This window comes from Bufo bufo, chromosome 2 (assembly GCF_905171765.1).
Source record: "Bufo bufo chromosome 2, aBufBuf1.1, whole genome shotgun sequence".
Lineage (NCBI taxonomy): Eukaryota > Metazoa > Chordata > Amphibia > Anura > Bufonidae > Bufo > Bufo bufo.
Window position 1 is genome coordinate 646,261,326 of NC_053390.1, and position 23,721 is coordinate 646,285,046.

General features: G+C 40.2%; 1 protein-coding gene across 1 annotated transcript in view; it reads right to left on the reverse strand.

The window, feature by feature from the left end:
- The window catches only part of TTC29 (tetratricopeptide repeat domain 29), a 288,615-nt gene that overhangs the window by 138,608 nt on the left and 126,286 nt on the right, over positions 1 to 23,721 (reverse strand). Inside the window, exons 6-7 of the mRNA XM_040420513.1 lie at positions 14,551 to 14,763; positions 7,427 to 7,512 (exon numbers count right to left, since the gene is read on the reverse strand). Coding sequence (XP_040276447.1) covers positions 7,427 to 7,512; positions 14,551 to 14,763 — 299 coding nt within the window. The remainder of the gene's footprint in view (positions 1 to 7,426; positions 7,513 to 14,550; positions 14,764 to 23,721) is intronic.

Genomic DNA, 23,721 nt, shown 5'->3' on the forward strand with positions numbered 1-23,721 from the left:
CCTCCTGATGCACCCTCTCAGTAGAAACACACAAAAAGTGACCACATTTTGGAAACTAGGGGATAAGGTTCCATTTTAATTTGTACTATTTTGGGGTACATATGATTTTTATTTGGACTATATTACGTTTCTTGTGAGGCAAGGTAACCAAAAAATGGCTGCTTTGGCACCGTTTTATTTTTTACAGCATTCATCTGACAGGGTAGATCATGTGCTTTTTTTATAGAGCAAGTTGTTACAGATGCCATGATATCAAATATGTCTACTTTGTTTGTTTCATTTTTACATAATAAAGCATTTTTTGAAAAAATATATATTTTTTGTGTCTCTATTTTCTAAACGCCATATTTTTTATATTTTTCTGCTGATCGTCTTGTGCAGGGGCTCGTTTTTTTGCAGGAAGAGTACATATGATATTTTGATCATTTATTATTACACTTTATGGGGCAAGGTAACCAAAAAATTGGTGGTTTTGGCATATTTTTCATTTATTTATTTTTACAGCGTTCACCTGAAGGGTTAGTTCATGTGACATTTTTATAGAGCAGATCGTTACGGACGTGGAAATACCTAATATGTATACTTTTTCTTATTTATTAAAGTTTTACACAATAATAGCAATTTTGAAACAGAAAAAATGAGGTTTTAGTGTCTACATAGTCTGAGAGCCATAGTTTTTTTATTTTTTGACCGATTGTCTTAGGTAGGGTCTCATTTTTTGCGGGATGAGGTGATGGTTTGATTGGTACTAATTTGGGGGGCATATACCTTTTTGATCGCTTGGTGCTGCACTTTATGTGATGTTAGGTGACAAAAAATAGCTTTTATTTTTAATTTTTTTTTTTTACGGTGTTCACCTGAGGGGTTAGGTCATGTGATATTTTTATAGAGCTGGTTGTTACGGATGCGGCGATACCTAATATGTATCCTTTTTTTTATTTATTTCATTTTAACATAATAATAGCATATTTGAAAAACATTGTATTTATTTTTATTTTTTTAACTCTGGGACTTCAACTTTTGAGGGTCTGATCCCCTCTGCAATGCATTACAATACATATGTGTTGTAATGCATTGCCTGTTAGTGTATTACACTGAGTAATACACTAACAGGTTGCCTTGGAGACCCAGCCTGGGGCTGGATCTCCTCGGCCCCTGTAGTAGGCAGGTCCCAATGCCGTGCATGGCATCGGGCTGCTTTCTCATCCGAGTCCCCGCCATAGCAACGCGAGGACACGATGGGCTCCCTAACCCGCCGCAAACCCCTTCAATGTGGCGGTCAGTGCTGACCGTGGCAAAGGGGTTAATCCGCTGGCATCTGCTTTTGCTTTTACAGCGATGCCGGCGGATACAGCAGGGGCCTGGCTATCAGGGACTGCCGGCCCCTGCAGTGATCGGTCGCGCACCACTCTGGTGCCTGCCTGATCACCATGACGCAATAATAATACGTCAAAATGCGGAAATAAAAAATAACCTCACTAAAAAAAATGTTTTAATAAGTTTAACGTGAAAACCTGATTTACACAATAGGTCATTTTTTATGACACATTCCCTTTAAGCAACATTCTAAATATTCTAAATATTTCTAAAACATCTGTGCAACTACTTTACATACCTGGATAGGCTGCTGCTTCTGACGTAAAGAAATGGTGGCATACCCTACATATATGACATCACTTTATAAGGCCACTTTCATTTTAAAATTTAGAAATTATCTTTATATCTGTATGAATGTATCCTGAAATGTTTGGTAATTAAGTTAAAATGATTAAAACAGTTTTACACAGACTGATTTATCTCTAACACCCTTTTGCATGATCCATGATGCTCTCCTATAAAATGTTTCTTAAAGGCTATGTACATCTTCAGAGACAATTTCTTTTTCTATGATTGCATGTTACTCATTTTGGGCTTAAAATAATTTTTTTATTTGGTCTTTATTAAAAATATTGAGCATGAAATATTGTCATGAAGAGTTAACTGTCTAGCTGTGTGAATCATACTTTTTACTTTCACTTTGTGGCGGTCATCTAATAACCCTTATCTCTAATTTACTGAGAGGTCATAAACACTTATTTAAGTCACATTCAGTAAGGTAAGAACTGAGCTATAATGAGTGTCTATAATGTCAGAGAGCAGAGATAAGGAGCTGTCAGATTAGCTGGCTGATGGAGCAGAGAGAAAATTCAGATCCCTCTATTAGAGCATCTCAGCTCTGTACAGAAATAAAGCGTTCCATATTTGTAAAAAAGACCAATTTAAAAAAAGATTTTTAGCTCAAAATGAGTACAATGCAATAAATAAGAAATGCCCCTAAAGGTGTACTTAGCCTTAAATGATACAGTCTACCTAGGTTCTCAAGTTGGTTGTACACTTCAGAATAGGATAATAAGATGATCACACATTGGATTCATTTATTAGGTCACTCATACAAATGATCCAACCATCACATGTCAGACTAAACTGTCACATCAGGAATGATACTGCGGTGCAACTGGGGTGGCAATTTTGACAGGAATGATCATATATTGTTTGCTATGGCCACACTTTCTTTGGATGCAGCAATCTCTGACTACCATTAAGCTTATGGTTTAGGAGAAAAATGAAAGGCAAAAAATATTTTTCATTTTGGTATTGACTTTGACAACCCAGGTATCGCCAAATTCTGGCTACTGAAGCCCCATCAGAAAAAAAAATATGATGTACCCTGTTATATGACATCACAAATAGGCACTACACTATTAACAAACTTTGTATAAAATGAAAGTACAGGCGATTAGAAGCTCTGAGTTTTCTGCTAAATCCATCTTGATCTCCCAAGATGGACTGTCAGCTCACAGAGCCATAAGATTACTCTACATACTGTCCTTAGAAGTCTATGGAGAAGAGAGAGAGGATTCAAGAGTGAGAGATGCAGGGAGAAACATACCCAGACACACTAATAGCAAGTTTGTCCTATATGGTGGTGTTGATGCTTCTGAGTAAGCGAGAGAGTTTTGAAGCAGAAACCCCAGGTTTCTCCATGTACAGTGTATGACAGACATCAGAGCAGCTAGGCCACAGCCCACAAGCTCAAGGAAAACGGATATTTAGAGACAGAGCCTGCAGAGGGGAAACTGGTGCTAAATTCAAGATGTCATACCATATAAAGGTCAGAACTAGTGGTATTCCTCATATACACACACAACAATAGGTTATTCTAAAAGATCACCCGTACATGTACACTTTAAAGCTGCCCATACACATTAGATAAAAGTTAGCTGAAAAGTTTAATTCTGACCGTTTTGTCAAATAATTGTTTGTAATAGGGGATGACTAACCAATGTCAGCCAAAATTGTCATGGTTTTCACCAACTTGTTAGCTCAAATTATGAATATATCAGGTGACTGCCAGCCCATGAGCTATGCATTAATGGCTGGAACCACTTGGAATGTAGTAACAGTGCCACAAACTTACATCAACTAGTACTGTAACAATAAGAACCAGATGGTGTGTGATACCAATTATATTCTCCAAGAATAAATACCAAAATATTTGGAAACATATCAAGATATAGTTTAAGTACACAAACACATACAAGATTAACAACATTTAAAAGCCCACAAAGTGCACCAAAGGATCCAAAGGTGTGTTTGCCCTGTTATGTAACACTCCCATGGAAGAAAATAAAAACCAAGCAGTATATCATAAATGCATCCCAAATACCTGCAACAATGAAATATGGCAAATCCATATTGAAAAGGACTTCGGAAATACAAGATTAAGCCTATGTGAGTTACCAGTCCCTTATCGTCATGAAGAGTGTGGAAGTGCCCATGCGTATCGACACCTGAGTGGTACATGCTACAAACATATTCAGATCCAAGCACTGGCTTGAAAAATGTAGAATATTTTATGTGGGACAACCCCTTTAATCATTCATTCTGTAATGACTGTGACATGGAAATCATGATCACTAGCCCACAAGCTGAGTTGCCCAATGGTGGATTATATTTTGTGGCACTGAATTATTACAGTATGACATGCTGTGTAGTGTACCTGATAATATTTCATACTGTACCCTTACAAAGGTCAAATCTGCATACAGACAGAGCATTTATAATGGACATTTTATGCTTTAGACAAAAATATTATTCTCATTTTGCTACAATTTAGAACAGACATTGCTCTCCTTCCTCATCTTTTCACCAACATATTTTATAGTGGCTTCTGTTAATCATAAAACCCCTTTCTTGGCAAGTCATCTACCAAGAAGTTATTAAACTCTCCAGCACTAGAGCACCGTGTCTTCAAATTTAAGTAGTTTTCTGTCAATCAAGTCACACACATTCTTTTCAGCTTCTCACTTCAATACCTTGGAGTTTTAAATTAACTATTCTTTTTACATTTTTACAGAGTGGAACAATGATATACAGGAACAAGATTCTTGGAGATAAAATGTGTTCTGTGTTCTGAGTCATATACATCAAGTACCCTATACACATTTTAACATTTTCCAAAACCCCTGAAATGCTTGGGATTGACACTGTCTTGGGTTATTGGATTTCCCTGACTATTTCCTAGTAGTCAGTGAAGAAAAGATCAGTGGAGCTCCTTGATTTTTGAAGAGTCAAATATGACTTCAAATAATATCACAACATTACTATAAAGTCAAATTTATAAGGAAAATCAATAAAATGTAAATAAAATTAAATTTAGTGAACTACATTGAAAAGAAAACATGTACAGCATAATTACAATGCACTAACAGATCATAAAGCGAAAATCAAGATCTTGGGGGAATTAGTCATGTATAGTATTCTTGAATTCTAGTATTCTTGTTGCTATTTGTAAGAAACATCAGCAATAACACATCCCCTATCCACAAGATCCACATCCATTTATATTAATTTTTATACATTTTTTGAGAGGCAGTATTTTATTTTATTTTTTTATTATTGATTCACAGTGTACCAATTTTTTTTAAGAACATAATATCATCACAGGTAACTGGAGGTTAGATGGGGTGGCTCACTTCTGGTTAGTAATGGTGAGGTGCTACTAACTTGAATTGAGGACACCCTGATTCAATCAACAAAGTAGATAAATAGTAAATGGAGTAAGCGAGCACTCACACTATGGCATCAATTATATATGTTTAATATTATAGGTATAAAATATGAGATATAAAAAATATGATATAAGATAAAAAAGGAACTGCAATTGGTCGACCAAGCATTCCATATAGATTTTGGATATTAATGACCAAGAGAGTCATACACTTCACGCATTTTTGTTGGACACTTCTCACAAAAAAAATAAAAAAAATATATTATTTTTTGATTTCATTGTTTTTCTACACATTATTTTTACATTACTTATTTTTATATTTTTACCATCCTATTGATCACTGTTGACTTTATCTTGATTATATCCGTATGCTGCTATTGTAATATCTAATTATTATATTGTTGCTATTAATTTACACTGCGGTTTCCTGCATACATGCTGCTACTATTCTAGGATTGGTCGACCAATTGCAGTTCCTTTTTTATCTTATATCATATTTTTTATATCTCATATTTTATACCTATAATATTAAACATATATAATTGATGCCATAGTGTGAGTGCTCGCTTACTCCATAATATCATCACAGACTGAACTTTCTTCTTATTCTTAACCCCCCCTATCCCGCCCAACAACCCCCATTTCCGCGGAGCCGCCGTCGTATTTCTAAGTGCAACCTAATTCCAATCACCCCATGTCCCTAACCAGGTTGATTTCTTCCCTTCTGTCAGCGCGAGGCCAAGTTCATATTCCATTACCCTGTCCATATACTCTTTCTATTCCTGGGGGGTTTACATGAACCCCAATACTTCACTATTATGATCTTAGCAAGGGAGATCCCCCTAAACCAAAGTAATTGCTCCTTTTTATATTTATTAGTCTCTGGGAGATTGCCAAGAATCACATATTCAATACATGCTTCATATTTCAGAGGGGATCTGTTCTGGATTTTAATAAATATTAATAAATATTTTCTGTTTCTGTATCTGTATTTTAATAAAAATTAATAAATATTTTAAACCAGTAATCTTTTATACCTAAACATTCCCATAATAGATGTTTATAGTCCCCTCTGTCCATATGACATTTATAACACTTTAGTTCTTTATCTTTGTAAATAGTGGAGATTAAAAGTGGTGTGTAATATAGACGGTGTATTATTTTGAGAAGAGTCCACATGTGGGCAAGAGAGACTGTGGATTTTTAAATATTCCTATAAACAGTATCCCAAGGGATCTGCTCATTACATTGCAAGTCTTTTTCCCATTTAGCTTCACTTTTTAATGTGATTAGTTTTGTATATTAATGTTTTAACTTTGCATATATATGTGATGTGGCAGAAAGTGTTCTGTGATACTATTAAGTAATTTTTATTTTTTGTATAGTTTATAGCATGTCGTAACTGTTCATATCAAAATATATCGATGAATCCTAATGTGGTGTCCGGGAAAATTTCAGTTAATGGTCTTATCTGCCCCTTATAAAAAAACCTGTGAAATAAAAAATATCCCCCGTTTTTCCCAATATTCAACATCCAATAACTGGCTTGAGAGGCGGTATTAGCAAAAATAGCAATTCTGTATTTTTTATTACAGCATTGGCCATGAGGATTAAATAATAGGATAATTATTAAGTTTGGACTATTATGGACACAGCAATATCAATGATGTGTACTCTGTTTTTGATATAATAATGTATTTTCATGGGAAATACTTTTTGTGTTATTTTTTTAAATATATATTTGAATAAATTGTACTTCACCTCTAGGGAGCTCAATCTTTATTATAATACACTACTATAGATATGAAGTGCAGTGTATTATACCTGTTAAGAAATACTGCCAGGTATCTTATTAGGCTCTATGGCAGCACCTAACAGGAGTACTAATATGACAGCAATTATTTGGCCCCTGTCTGCCATAGCAATCTTCAACACCCTTTGTTGCGGCGACAATGAAGTTGTCAGTTACCCTATTCCTGTGTTATCCAATGCACATAACTGTACTTCCATTTGTGGGAACACCACAAAAATATGTTAATTTGAGGCAGGTGGTGAAAATGAATGCCAACCAGAATTCTATGAAGGGTATCAGTTTCAGGTCAAGTGGGTCAAATGGGTCCAAAACACAGTAGAGCTGAAAATCTTTCAATGTTGCTTTTTCTCTGTAAGATCCACTTCTGGTCCTGGCAAATACTGATGCAATATAATGACCAGAATACTAGCATGTGAAGAAGATTTATTTACACTTTCATGAATATCAGATTTGCTGAGTATAATCAAAGTCTTTGACATCAATAACCATGTGGCTTTGTAAAACGCATTGGGTATACATAAATGTATTTCAGATTAGTAGTTGAAAACATAATTAACACTTACTTTGATTGCAATTTGGGGATTTCCAGATGATATATGCGCTAATCCCAGTTGATATGCTGCTTCACCTTCCATTTTTTTATCACAGCCTGAAAGAAAAGGAAAGTTAACTAAAAGGGAAAAGATGTCTCTGAATGCTATTGTCTGAAAACAACAACCTCTGTTCATGTGTCCAGTTAAGGCATATATATACTGTACAACACAATGCCTAACCTCTGTCCATCTGTGTTGAGGTTATCAGAACCTCTATTTAAAGTGGCTGGCCAGTTTATCATTTTCTAAACGATCATGGTCATTACTGTCCAGCCTCTATATGTCGCTCTTGCATAATTTTTATAATTTTCTGAACTTCTGGCTTTGTCTCTGATCTCCAGATTGTCTTTTCCCATGGCCTCTAAGTTCAAATGGTTTGCCATCCTAATTTGGTTTCTAACTCCGTTCTCCAACTGCAGAACATTTTGGTTCCCTTCAGCCAACATTCCCTGCAGCTGTTATTGATCGGACGCTACCTTGGAGACTGCAATAAAGGATTCCTCTGGAGTGGAGGATGTCAAGGATGGAGACCAGGCAATTCCCTTGCCTCCGCACCTACTATAAGTTTATCCTAAATCAGATTGTGTTACAAAATGGTTTATTTTCTCAATCTTTCCAGGTCCATGTCAATGCCAGTATATACAGTTGCAAGAAAAAGTATGTGAACCCTTTGGAATGATATGGATTTCTGCACAAATTGGTCATAAAATGTGATCTGATCTTCATCTAAGTCACAACAATAGACAATCACAGTCTGCTTAAACTAATAAACACACAAAGAATTAAATGTTACCATGTTTATATTGAACACACCATGTAAACATTCACAGTGCAGGTGGAAAAATTATGTGAACCCCTAGACTAATGACATCTCCAAGAGCTAATTGGAGTGAGGTGTCAGCCAACTGGAGTCCAATAAATGAGATGAGATTGGAGGTGTTGGTTACAGCTGCCCTGCCCTATAAAAAACACAAACCAGTTCTGGGTTTGCTTTTCCAGAAGAAGCATTGCCTGATGTGAATGATACCTCGCACAAAAGAGCTTTTAGAACACTTATGATTAAGAATTATTGACTTGCATAAAGCTGGAAAGGGTTATAAAAGTATCTCCAAAAGCCTTGCTGTTCATCAGTCCATGATAAGACAAATTGTCTATAAATGGAGAAAGTTCAGCACTGCTGCTACTCTCCCTAGGAGTGGCCGTCCTGTAAAGATGACTGCAAGACTGCACAGACTGCAAGACTGCACAGCGCAGACTGCTCAATGAGGTGAAGAAGAATCCTAGAGTGTCAGCTAAAGACTTACAAAAGTCTCTGGCATATGCTAACATCCCTGTTAGCGAATCTAGGATACGTAAAACACTAAACAAGAATGGATTTCATGGGAGGATACCACAGAGGAAGCCACTGCTGTCCAAAAAAACCATTGCTGCACGTTTACAGTTTTCACAAGAGCACCTGGATGTTCCACAGCAGTACTGGCAAAATATTCTGTGGACAGATGAAACCAAAGTTGAGTTGTTTGGAAGAAACACACAACACTATGTGTGGAGAAAAAAAGGCACAGCACACCGACATCAAAACCTCATCCCAACTGTAAAGTATGGTCGTGGGGGAATCATGGTTTGGGGCTGCTTTTCTGCGTCAGGGCCTGGATGGATTGCTATCATCGAAGGAAAAATGAATTCCCAAGTTTATCAAGACATTTTGCAGGAGAACTTAAGGCCATCTGTCCACCAGCTGAAGCTCAACAGAAGATGTGTGTTGCAACAGGACAACGACCCAAAGCATAGAAGTAAATCAACAACAGAATGGCTTAAACAGAAGAAAATACACCTTCTGCAGTGGCCCAGTCAGAGTCCTGACCTCAACCCGATTGAGATGCTGTGGCATGACCTCAAGAAAGCGATTCACACCAGACATCCCAAGAATATTGCTGAACTGAAACAGTTCTGTAAAGAGGAATGGTCAAGAATTACTCCTGACCGTTGTGCACGTCTGATCTGCAACTACAGGAAACGCTTGGTTGAAGTTATTGCTGCCAAAGGAGGTTCAACCAGTTATTAAATCCAGGGGTTCACATACTTTTTCCACCTGCACTGTGCATGTTTACATGGTGTGTTCAATAAAAACATGGTAACATTTAATTCTTTGTGTGTTATTAGTTTAAGCAGACTGTGATTGTCTATTGTTGTGACTTAGATGAAGATCAGATCACATTTTATGACCAATTTGTGCAGAAATCCATATCATTCCAAAGGGTTTACATACTTTTTCTTGCAACTGTACATGCTATAGTACACTCAAAATGTACTTCTTCTGAAGACAATTTTCTTAAGCTGCATTTACAGGCTGTGAGGAGAAGAGTTCCTTCCTGATGATCGGCTGCTGTTAAGTGGAGGTGAAGTGCTATATTTACATGCAGCCAGGGCCGGATTAACGTAGGGGCGGATGGAGCTGCAGCTCCAGGCCCCTGCATGAAAATAGGCCCAGCAGCCCGCATACAGGGCCGGACTGGCATGGCCCGTTAGGCCGGTAGCCTTGACTACTGCACGGCCGACAGTGAGGAGGCTCCTTGACTGGTGCAGTATATTACACAGAGGGACTGACAGAGAGAGGAGCCCATCCCCCGGCCCCGCCCCCTACAGCAGGCTCCAGCACGGACATTGCCCGGAGCCTGACTCCTCCCACACATGTGACTGATCACATGATCATGACATCACGGAAGGTCCTGTAGCCTGCTAGCTGCTGCTTGTGCAGAGCTGTCATCCAGCTGTTCAGGGCTGTGTATCAGGTAGGACTCGGAGGCTGAGTACAGAGTACAGTCATAGCACACATCCCTTATAACAGTGCATCATCCATAGGTCCCCCATAACAGTGCCAACCACAGATCCCCATAACAATGCCATCCACAGATCCCCATAACAGTGCCATCCACAGATCCTGTATAACAGTGCCAACCACAGATCCTTCATAACAGTGCCATCCACAGATCCTGTATAACAGTGCCATCCACAGATCCTTCATAACAGTGCCATCCGCAGATCCCCCATAACAGTGCAGGGGTGTGGAAATTTAAAAAAAACCTACTTGTCGAAGGACTAAAGCGAGGGCTCGATCTACTTGTCCCTCATGACAACCTGATACAAAAAATAATTTTAAATCAAAACCTTATTTCAATGCACCGCCACGCTTCCTTATGCAGGGATGGGTGGCTGGCTTGCGTTCCAGCCTTTGTGGTGTGAAATGACTAAGTTTAGGCCTCGTTCACACCAGATGATTCTGTCCAGAATGCCTACATCGCGGCCGGCTCACTATGTTGTGGGGCAGGAGGGGGCGTGACAATCCATTGAAGTGAATGGCACCGTAGCCACAGACGCAGGCGATCGGATGCACGGGATCGCAAGGCACAATTATGCCTGAGGTCCAGTCACAAGGCTGCTTGCAGCATTTTGTTTGGACTGGACCGCAGGCATAATGTGCCTTGCGATCCTGTGCAGCCAATCGCATTGCCGCTGTTGGGCATGGTTATGGTGCCAATCACTTCAACAGACCACTACGCCCCTTCCTGCCCCACAATATAGTTAGCCGGCCGCAATGCGGTGCAGGGCATTCTGGACAGAATCAGGCCGGAACGCACTGCCTGGTGTGAACGAGGCCTTAATGTGATCACAGCAATTAGTTTAGTGCACACTCTTGCTAATCTTAGCACATTACTACCCGTGCCTCTAGGTGGTTTAGGCAAACTAGCTGCTGATGTGGCATGGAAAGGACCCCCCTTCACCTTCCCAGTTTGACAACACATGCAGAAAGGGGGTCCTCTGAGGCATGCTGGCAGAGTTGAGAGTTCTATCAATGCCCCTGGCTGTAACGGCTCTGTCACTGCTCCTCCCCCAGAACCTTTCATTGCTCCACCCCTCCAGCTCTGTAATTTCTTCTTCCCCACGCTGTCACTACACCACGCCCCCCCTTCCCACTCTGTCACCGCGGCTGCGTCACTGCTCTTAGAGATGGGAAGTTCGGATCTTTTTCATGAATCGGATCTTCGGTTCACTTCCTGAGCCGGCAGAAGCAAGTGAACTGAAGATCAATGCGCTCCTGGCAAACACAGCTCTGCTGCAGTGAATGCCGTGGAGCAGACTGTGATGTAGTGGCTATAGTTATTGCAGGGACTCAGATAATTGTCTGAGAGTTTATTAGTTAAAAGAATGGTGTCACTGAGTCCCTACCAGGCTTCCTGCTCTGCTACACTGCTGCATGCACCCTGTACACACACAGCTCTGCTACATGCTATACTAGCTCTGCTACATGCTACACACAGCTCTGCTACATGCTATACTAGCTCTGCTACATGCTACACACAGCTCTGCTACATGCTATACTAGCTCTGCTACATGCTACACACAGCTCTGCTACATGCTATACTAGCTCTGCTACATGCTACACACAGCTCTGCTACATGCTACACACAGCTCTGCTACATGCTACACACAGCTCTGCTACATGCTATACTAGCTCTGCTACATGCTATACTAGCTCTGCTACATGCTACACACAGCTCTGCTACATGCTATACTAGCTCTGCTACATGCCCCCCCCCCCCCCCCCATGGGGGTTCTACAAAAGAGCTATTGTGGGGCAAAATTCATATTCGTGTTTACACACGTGTTTTAAAATGAATGCTTTCGCCTTTTATAAACAAGTAAATAAGGACACAATGCTGTGGGGCTGGTATGCAACTTTTTCCAGGGCTGGTTTTTATCCCCATTCCGGCCCTGCCCGCATAGGCCAACCGGAGCTAGGCCCGCATAGGCCGCCTCGCTGAGGTTGCCTGGCGGCCGCCCCGCAACCCTTTGGTAGGACCGAACCGTGCCAACTGTCAGATGGTGACAGGGCCGGCGCGCAAGGAGAAATCTCCCAGGCCGGCCCTTTACAGAACTCACCAGGACAGTGACAGCTGACAGATCAGGTCAGGTGACAGGTCAGCTGTGCACGCCGCGCTGCGTCGTCACGTCAGACTCCTCCCCTGGGGCCTAGGCCATGCCGTAAAGTGAAAGACCGTGACGGCTGCTGCGCGTTCAGCAACCTTCAGTGTACTGCCCAGAAAACAACTCATATGCGGTAAGTAAATCAGCATTGGCTCACCTCACCTATTATACTGTATACTGTATAATTTATACATGTCATTCAGGAGCATGGAAAAGCTGGGTGATGATTTTTTTCACCTAGCTTTTCCATGCTCCTGAATTGCATATCTGCTTATAGGCATATATATCTTTATAATAGCTGAGCCTGATCTATTATAAACAGATATGCCATTCAGGAGCATGGAAAAGCTAAGTGAGAAATAGTCACCTAGCTCTTCAATGCTCCTGAGTGGTATATCTGCTTATAATAGATCAGCTATTACAGACAGACATACCTAAAGGCAGATCTGCCATTCAGGAGCATGGAAAAGTTAGGTGACTGTTTCTCAGCTAGCTTTTCCATGCTCCTGAATGGCAGATCTGCATATAATAGCTTGGCTATTATAAACATGTATGCATATAAGCAGATATGCCATTCAGGAGCATGGAAAAGCTAGGTGACTATTTCTTGCCTACCCATCTTTTCCAAGCTCCTCAATGGCATATCTGCTTATAATAGATTAGCTTTTATAAACACATATGCCATTCAGGAGCATGGAAAATCTAGACGTGAATAGCTTTTTCATGCTCCTGAATGACATATCCAGCAGCACTAGTTAACTCCTTGGGGGGTGGCTATACATAATACAGCCATCTATATAGATGGCTGTATATTTAAACTGTGGCCAGAGATGTACACTTAGGCTAAGTTCACACAGCAGATTTTTCACACGCAAACCCGTGCGTAAATCTGCTTCAAAATGACGCATAAACTTTAGTCCAATAGACTTGAATGGGATTACGCAGACCCGTTCACACTTCAAACTTTATGCATGCGTATTTTCACATGTGTAATTTTGCGTAAATTCACACTTTATTTGTGCTATAAAAAGTTGCTCTGCATTGCGTTTTCATTTTCTATAAAAAGGCCCATTAAAATCTTCTGCACCAGGCCCATGATGCTCTTAATCCGGCCCTGCATGCAGCGATCATCTCCACAGTATGAGGAATGAGGATGAGTGACGGATGCTGCTATCGCTCAGCCCCATACAAAATAAAAGTTCCTGGGCAGCAGAGTTTTGTTTAGAAAGCATGATCTGCTGCCTGGGAATGATGATTAAGGTGTCCGGACCTCAGATCATTTCACCCGATGAAATGGTCAAATGGTGCACCATAACACGGGCCAATTATCGGAAATGAGCGTTTGCAGGAATGTTTGTTCCAGATAATCGGCCCAAACATCAGGCTGTGTAAATGTGGTTTCACGACCTCTGCCTCACGCAGATGCAATACACGCCAATTACAATTACAACATAATAAAAAACAAACTCTGACATTTATCACGTGTATACCATATTTTTGCCACAATTTGTGACTTTTCTCTCACTACTTTTCAAAAAGTGTTAAAAAAAGTGGGGCAGGTTTATAGTGGAGGGGGCATGACATCACATGGTCTAACAGATTTATTATCATTTACACCAGAAATATGCATAAATGATTGTTCAAATCTAAGCAGGCTCATAGCTGGTGTAGATTTAAGCTTTTGGCGCACTGACTGTTTGGAAATGTAGCTGATATATTAAGATATTCTAAGAGGCCTGTACCACTTAATATATTTGGCACATTTTGAAATAAACAACTTTATACTAAAACTGGCATTTGCAGCGCCAGTCTTTGTAAATCTGTACCACAGAATTCTACAATATGACATATTGCGCTAAAAGAGGAACATTTATAGAGCACCAACTTTTTTTTGCAAAACTAAATATTTTTCATATTTTTTGTTTAAAATGTGACAATTTCCTACAATGATGCCTGTTTTACAGAAATGTAAATATATTGATGGCATTTGTCTCTGAAAATGGAAGGGAATGATCACCTAGCCAAACACTCCACAGCATTTAGTTTACTCATGGGCAAACGAAGAACAGTACATTTAAAAATATATATGAGTGTTATTTTCCACCTACCTTCTCTTGCCATATCAAGTGCTTTTATTAGAGTTTTGATGGCCTGTTGCCATTCTTTATTCTCTAGCATTTTGTCTGATAGCAATGTATATATTCTCCAGAGGTTCTCGCAGGCCAGTGAGTTGTGAGTGCGGCCTGTCTCATCCTTCCATATCCGGCCTACTGTCAGATGATAGAATGCCTCATAATGTTCAGCAGCCTTCTCCAACTGACCTACAATATATAAGACATGTATAAATATCACTCTAGATTACACAGCAGTACTATATGTAGTCTTTACATACTCATAAAAAGGCATATTAAAAAGCTGCAATCCATTTATAACAGAACAATAAATAATGACAGACAACAGCAAATGTTGAAAACTTAATTCAAAAGAAAAACACTGCATATGAATTTTATAAAAAAAGAGGTGTTAATTTAACTGTAACTTAAAGAAACTGAATTCAGGGACTTTTAATTGATGGCACCTCCTTAGGTTCCTTAGGTGCCCAACCCTTGGGACATCTACCAATCAGCATATTGAAGGCAAAGATATGGATGTAGTGGTCTCTGGTTCTGTAGCTCAGCCACAATGACCTTAAGAGAAATTCGTCACCATGAATAATTATCTGGACTTCTTATCTCATATAGTACTTCAGATAATATCTTAAGTACTATACAAATAGTACTCAGATAAGGAGTCCAGATCATTATTTTTCATTTTCCTACTGCTTCCCATCCCCCACTGTTAGCACTCAAAGCTGAGCAGAAATACATTGTTGGGACTGTGAATGCAAACAGAAGTCCTCTCCATTATATGAGCACAGCAGTTTGAGAACTGACAGTGGGGGAAATAGAGGGAGTATGAAAATAAAAAATAGAGATCTGGACTCCTTATCTGCAGTACTAGTTAGTAGTACTGCAGATAATAGCCTAAGATCATGGTGACAAATTCCCTTTAATGGGCTGAGCTGCAATTGTGATGTCCCTTTTGTTCTGGTAATCTAGAAAAACTGCAGCACTCTTGTCTTGAATTAGTCTCCAATGCTTATTCATCAAGTATCTTTGACGTTTCGAACACACAGACAGGTCTCCAAACAGCATTAAGACGTAGTTGGGGAATAAATCGACTTTGGATCATGGAACCGAATCGCGATTTGCTCACCCCTAAAGGTAACCATCTGGAGTACTGTTGATTTTTTGTATTTTGGAATTCCCTTTTGTTCTCCTGAGCAGTAGGGGTAGCTAAATTGAAGTGATTTTGTGGAAGCAGTAATGTCATAGAAACAATATCATTTGGTTTTCAGATTGGAGATCATTGCTTGATGGGTTGTCATGAACATACTAAAAACCAAAGGACCCCCTTCATATAGTGACTTGTGACAGCTTCTGATGACACATCTCAATGACATTTCAGAAAAACTTTACTTTAAAGCTCCAGTAACTAGTGATTCTCTACCAATGTGACTTGGCTTTGTAAAACATGTACTGGATATTTTATAGCAGCTGAAATGGTCACCAACACACAAGGGATAACTGTGTAGGATAGATATATAATTTATGAATTTTTTACTAAAATCCTAATTCTTAAGGGTTCTCTGGGTGCTAAAATGTATTTAGAAAAGCGTATGCTGTTAAAAATAAATAAATATCGTACCTCTCTAAACCCCCGCTACTCCTGTTCCAATGTTTTCTGCCCCCTGCTAGTCCCTACTTTATAGTCTCTTTTGACATGCATTAAATAGGCAGTGGTTGGTTGAGCAGTCATTTCCTGTATTTCGAGAGGCATCAGGAAATAGAGACTGGCAGGGAACAGGAAGTGTTGGAATTGGACCAGAGAGGTGAGTTTATGATTTTTGAAAATTCTCTTTACATCGTTCTGAGACTGTTCTTAATAATTTTTAGCACTTGAACAACAACTTAGTAGATAGAAAAACTATAATGCACTGAAGGGAGATGTCACGCTGGGTAGGACACAAGATACAATAGAAACACAGAAAACCATGAAACAAGTGTCTAGGCCAGAAGCTGTGGATAAAGGTCACCTCCTAGCAAATCCCTACCAACTCTCCCTGGACTTCTGTGCCCACGTTCAGACCCTGAAGGTGGGAATAAACGTGCCCCCGTGCCTAAGACTGAAGAAACCCTAAGATCCCTAAGATAGTGGAAAAGGGGAAAAGAGACAGCCTGCTTACTCAAGCCACGAGGGAGCAGGTGTCTCCCTAACAGCCTAGACAGAACACAAGAGAGAAACAAAACCAACTTATCTGTAGCTGAGCAGAAACAGCAATTCCTTCCTTCCTTCCTCAGAGCAAGATAGAAGCTATAACCCGCACAGGACACTGGGAAAGGGAGTAATTTAAACCCATACAAACGACCCCACCCAGTGCACCTGGAAGGAGGCGGATACAGCTCAAATCCAAACCCAAAACAAAACAAACTACACATGTGCTGCTAGCCTGGCAGACCTCCGCACATAACCTGAGCAGGGCATGACAGGAGAATTTGGTGTAACAGGATACCACAGAACACCACATGGAACATCTAGGAATTGCAAGGGAGAGCAACCGAGAAGAATATTTGGTAATAAATATTGGGAGTACCATCTTCCCGGACTATTTCTCTGATTTATGAATGCCGATTTATGAATTACTTTATTATTTTCTGTTTTAACACGGTTATATTGGAAAACAACATAATACTTAAGACGGAATGCAACAGGGACACCTTTAGAAGAATTCCATTTTGCATTCCGTCATAATAGAAGTCTATGGGAGCATAATGGATTTGTTATGCTGCCCATAGACTTCTATTATGACAGAATACAAAATGGAATGCCTCTAAAGGTGTCCCTTTTGGATTCCGTGTTAAGTATTATGTTATTTTCGGATATAACCATGTAATAACGAAAAATAATAAAGTGAAGTTTGGGTCCCTATTAACTTAAATAGGGTTCGGGTTCGAGTTCGGGTCAAGTTCCGAACTTCCATGGGTTCGCTCATCACTAGTCATGCCAAAATTCTGACTCTGACTCCTGTATTTTATCACACTATGGCTCCAAATACAACTTCTTCATAAATGGGTAATAATTTAGTAATAACAAATTTACTGTACTAAAATACATCATGTTGTTTCTCACTATTATGTCAGGCTGTTTAGATAGAACATAAACCATATTTATTGGTATACAATTTCAAAAAAATTCTGAATTCCAGTAAGTAAATAAACAAAGCAATATGAATTGTAAGACATCTATGGATTTGCCCTCACAAAAAGCTAGAAAAGCTATATATGTATGTCCTGGAAATGCAAAGAATCAAGTGCAAGAGTAGATGGGAATAAAAGAAACATGGAAAAGGTGGAGCACCTATATTTAGTGTTTGTTATAAAAGGGTTTTCTGGGAAAAAATAATTTTTTATAGGAGCATGCAGCCGACCTCTGCTATGGAAAGAATCATACTTATCTGCTACCCACAGCTCCGGTCATGCATACTGGCTCCTGTGTGTCTATCTTCCGGTTTGAGGTTTCTATACTGCCTCCCTGGCATAGGCATGATCCACAAGAGGCACATTACCACTGAAGCCTGTCAGTGGAAGAAGCGGAGCAGGTAACCATGTCCATGCCAGGGAGTATGTAAAAAATAAACTGACTGAAAGATGGACACAAAGGAGTCAGCGCACAGTACCAGAGCGCTGGAGACTAGGTAAGTATGATTCTTTCTATGGTGGAGGCAGGCTGCGGGGTCTTGTGAAAAATTACTTATTCCAGTACAACCTCTTTATTAATACAGTCATGATGTTCTGTCTAGAAGTTCTGAGATGATGGCAGGCATGCCCAATAGTGAACTTCCTCCTCTAATCTTCACTACTGAGCATTTGCAGCAACATTTCGAGCATTGTAACTAAGGGCCTTGGAGCAGCATGAAGATACCAAGCATAAGGGACAGGAAGGACACAGGAGAGGTGAGCATAGATTATCTGTCATCACTAGAACTCCCTGCTTATCACTGTTTATAGTATAAGAACTGGAGAGAACACAAGAGAAATGAGAACTGAATATTTATCACCACTAGAACACCTTGCATATCACTGGCTATAGTATAAGGGGCAGGAGAGAATACAGGAGAGGGAATAACTCACTATCAATGAACATTAGGATACACTGCTTATCACTGTTTTTAGTATAAGTACAGGAGAGAACACAGGAGATGTAAGAACTGATTATCTATCGCCTGCTGATCACTGTACTTTATAAATAAGGGCCTTAGACTGGTAGAAAAAATATACGGTATTTATGATTAACATTTCTAAACCTTTCTAAATTTCTATGAAAGTTAGTAAATTAATTATACAAGATTAATAGATAATATTTTTTGAAGCTGGAGTCTGAGTTGGTACATTTCTACCGACTCCAACTGTGACTTTGACTCCACAAAAATTTAGCTTTGACTCTGACTTTACAGCTCTGGTTATAAATAAGACCTTATCCATCCTAGAAACTACTTGCACAAACAGTATTTATTATGTAGTACAACCGGCACTTGGCAGTGAACAGTGCTATAGAACTGGAAATTAGTTGCTTTTCTGTTGACCACTGATCTTACAACATTTACACACTGATTCTTTAATAATATTTAAATGTATTAATATTATTTAACATTAAAACAATACTGATCCTTAGAAAATGTTTGCTGAGCTAAAAAAGGATCCGTCACCTCTCCTGACAGGTCTGTTTCAGTAACCACTTGCATTTACCATCACGATTCTGGGGCACCTTTTCATATAACTGTATGTTGTACAATTACTTTATTAGTCCTGTGAGAAGATTAATAATTAATCTGCAACTGGGTGTCACCAATTGGGAGTGTGTCCTTGCACCGCCTCACACTGGCAACACTGATTGGATAGTCTCAAACTGTGCTAGGACACACCTCCAAATGGGAACAGTAATAACTGAGGAATAGAACAAAAGAGATTTAAATGAAAAGATGCTCCAGAGTCATTGTTGCATGTTACATTATGATGCATGACACGTGTGCATCATAATTTGCAACTTTTTGAGCTTCTTGGAACTTTCCGTAAGTGCATAGAAAAAAGGGGTGTGGCTTAACAGAAGGGGCATGGCTTCACACTACCGCCGCATTTACTATAACTTTCGCCAGAAAGTGGCGGAAGTTATAGCTGAAGTCTACGCCAGCTTGTATCTGGCGTAGACGTCACTCTTGGTGCAGGGCAGAGATGCTTCTGATTTGTTAAGAGGCTTCTGCATCTCCGGTACATCTCACGCCAGCACAAGGAGATCAAGACTGGCGGATGGATCCACCAGTCTTGATATATCTCCCCCAGTGTGTTGTTTATCTGTTTATCTGTAAACATGCAGGCTCCAGTACGTGGGCTGCACTGCTGCCCTTTAGAACACTTGTCTGACGCTATTAGAGATGGAAATAAAAACAAAAATACCCTGCATCACATTTCAGCCGTCTCTAATCATATCCCGCACCAGCACAATGGTGATGTTACCCATGTAATGGTGCAGGGTATAGAAACAGTGACATTGTCAGAAAGAGGCAGGGACCTGCAAAGGAAATTATTAAGCCTAGAGGCGTTTTGGATGTTTAAACTCAATACCTGCATCCCCAATGGTCTGAACAGGAGGCAAGATCTGATTTTGCATTATTGACTGTATTTTTGACTGCAACATTGTATAACCTTGTTTTAATTATGTATTTATATATACGTCGAGGTATTTACTTGTACTTGCTACACTGAATGGCAGCAGAAGGGTTAATTGGGAATTCATTTTCTTTAATGTGCACACATGTGGTTTGGCTGTTCCCCTCCCTTTATGGCTGGTATTTAGTCTGGCTGTTTCTGTTTGTCTCACTATTCTATGACTAAGAGTGCAAAGAGGACGCACCCGAAATGCGTCAGACAGATGAACAATGTCCTGTCTGTATCCATCCGTATGTGGCTGATTTTAAAGCTGTGACTGGACCTTTTCACTTTTTCTGCAACATTGGTGAAGGCCTGAACTCTCTGTGCCCCGGGGTCCAAGTGTGAAGTTGGCTACTGTAACTAATTTTCTTACACTAGGTGGTGGGGTCCCCATCTTATTTTGCTATGAATTATAGTTACATCCATGATAGTACATTTAATATCCACAAAGATTTAGATATAAGTGACTCTCACCTCCCCATATTTTGCTCTTTCATGTCAATAAAATTATTATATAGCGGCAAAAATTTCTTACATTCACATTTACTTCCTAGGCAAAAAAGGACGGTCTAGTTGTTAATTTTCTACATTCTTTGTAGCATATTGGCATAGGTTTAACATAATGTTAGGTGTTAAGTATACAGTGTATGCAAAGTTCACTTTCCTAGGAAGCAAAATCTTGTTATGTACACAAGGATTTCATCTTTATTAACATACTATATATGCTTCAAAATATCTTTAATATATGCAAGTTGTAAGTACTGACCAAGCTTTAGATAGAGGATCATGCATATGGCTTCATCAGCTGCATTATTTTCCCACTGCAAAGCCTGATATTAACACAAATGGGTTTAAATGGGAAGCTGCCATAAAAGCAGGCACATAAATGTAATTCTTCCAGACGCTATTTTGATGCACATTTTTTGATGTCATGAATATTTAATGAAATGGCCCAAACTAAAGCCATATAACATTCTTACATTACTGATGCCTGCGCCCGTGAGCTACAAACATTAGAGCCATGATTGAGTGTACTAAAATGAACTCGTTCAGCATTGCATTGATTAGTCGAAACGCGGGGAAACAGAAGGGAGACAAGAGGAAAAGATGCGTTACCCCACTTAAGAATAAAAGCTGGCACAATTGAAGGTTTCATAGCTAGAGCAAGGACAGCATTATACACTAACCCATAATTAAATAAATAAGGCACCGCTGTAAAGCACTGCTTGCCGAGGCCTGACATTAATCTGGTGGGATGTTAATTAGGTTCAAAAACTGCTTCCGGTGTTGTTCAAGTAATTTATTATGTCACAAATTGCAATATGTACTGGCTGACCTGCCCGGGTGCCTGGTATCAGCAATCTGGAGGGCAGCTAATTATCTTCTTCCCTATAAGCATGTGCATTTTTTGTATCCAGTGAAAGTTAAAGTAGAGGAAATAATCGCAGGAAAATAATTTGACACTTCCAAATGGGAACATTTTTCTAGTTAGAAGAATATTCAGAAAAGTATTTGTGGTAAACAGCAGATATTCTACTATGTTTTGCAAAACACAAGCCAGAAAATTAGCCAGAATTTCTCATAACACACATAAAAGAGATATAGACTCAAATATACCAGTAGTTAAAGGGAACCTGACACCTGTACTATGCTGTCCTCACTGAGGGTGGTGACGGACCCGCTGATTTCAGGGGCTGTCACTTCCAGGGTGGCAGTCAGTACTTACAGAGTACTGACGGGCTGAACACTGCAGCACATACCAGCACTGTGAGGGAGATATGTCCGAATGATGAGGCTCACTGTCCTCGTCCACCTCCGGACTATGATTGATAGGTTTCTTTCCTGTTGTGCACAGGGGCGGGGGAGGGCAGGGATACAGTTGTAGGTTGCTAATGGTTTGTCATGGAAACTTGGACCTCACAAAGGCCCTCAGGCCCACCATGAATGTATTAGACTGCCATAGAGCAAAATTTAAAGAGCCTATGTCAGCATGATCAACTTTATTAAACCAGGTATACTGTCTGGTAGGGTTGATAAAGCCAATTAAAATGATGCCTTTCTCTTGTCTGTATGTCAAACAGCTACAGAGTTCTGTGTTTTTATATTTATATGCAAATGAGTATGCTGGAGCACCAGGAGATGGCACTGAATCCTTGGAGCACTACTTTTGTAATACCTCTGTGCTCTGCCCACTCCCCCCTGCTGAGGGCAGCGCTGTGTCCTAGACATGTACATATCATATACACTACTTACTATACCCTTGCCATGTTGAAAATATAGGTTTTCTATGCTTAGAAAGCTAATACATACTACTGGTTTATTCACAGGCACAATATACACTGCTCAAAAAAATAAAGGGAACACAAAAATAACACATCCTAGATCTGAATTAATAAATATTCTTCTGAAATACTTTGTTCTTTACATAGTTGAATGTGCTGACAACAAAATCACACAAAAATAAAAAAAATGGAAATCAAATTTTTCAACCCATGGAGGTCTGGATTTGGAGTCACACTCAAAATTAAAGTGGAAAAACACACTACAGGCTGATCCAACTTTGATGTAATGTCCTTAAAACAAGTCAAAATGAGGCTCAGTAGTGTGTGTGGCCTCCACGTGCCTGTATGACCTCCCTACAACGCCTGTGCATTCTCCTGATGAGGTGGCGGACGGTCTCCTGAGGGATCTCCTCCCAGACCTGGACTAAAGCATCTACCAACTCCTGGACAGTCTGTGGTGCAACGTGACATTGGTGGATAGACATGATGTCCCAGATGTGCTCAATTGGATTCAGGTCTGGGGAACGGGCGGGCCAGTCCATAGCATCAATGCCTTCGTCTTGCAGGAACTGCTGACACACTCCAGCCACATGAGGTTTAGCATTGTCTTGCATTAGGAGGAACCCAGGGCCAACCGAACCAGCATATGGTCTCACAAGGGGTCTGAGGATCTCATCTCGGTACCTAATGGCAGTCAGGCTACCTCTGGCGAGCACATGGAGGGCTGTGCGGCCCTCCAAAGAAATGCCACCCCACACCATTTCTGACCCAATGCCAAACCGGTCATGCTGGAGGATGTTGCAGGCAGCAGAACGTTCTCCACGGCGTCTCAAGACTCTGTCACGTCTGTCACATGTGCTCAGTGTGAACCTGCTTTCATCTGTGAAGAGCACAGGGCGCCAGTGGTGAATTTGCCAATCTTGGTGTTCTCTGGCAAATGCCAAATGTCCTGCACGGTGTTGGGCTGTAAGCACAACCCCCACCTGTGGACGTCGGGCCCTCATATCACCCTCATGGAGTCTGTTTCTGACCGTTTGAGCAGACACATGCACATTTGTGGCCTGCTGGAGGTCATTTTGCAGGGCTCTGGCAGTGCTCCTCCTGTTCCTCCTTGCACAAAGTGGAGGTAGCGGTCCTGCTGCTGGGTTGTTGCCCTCCTACGGCCTCCTCCACGTCTCCTGATGTACTGGCC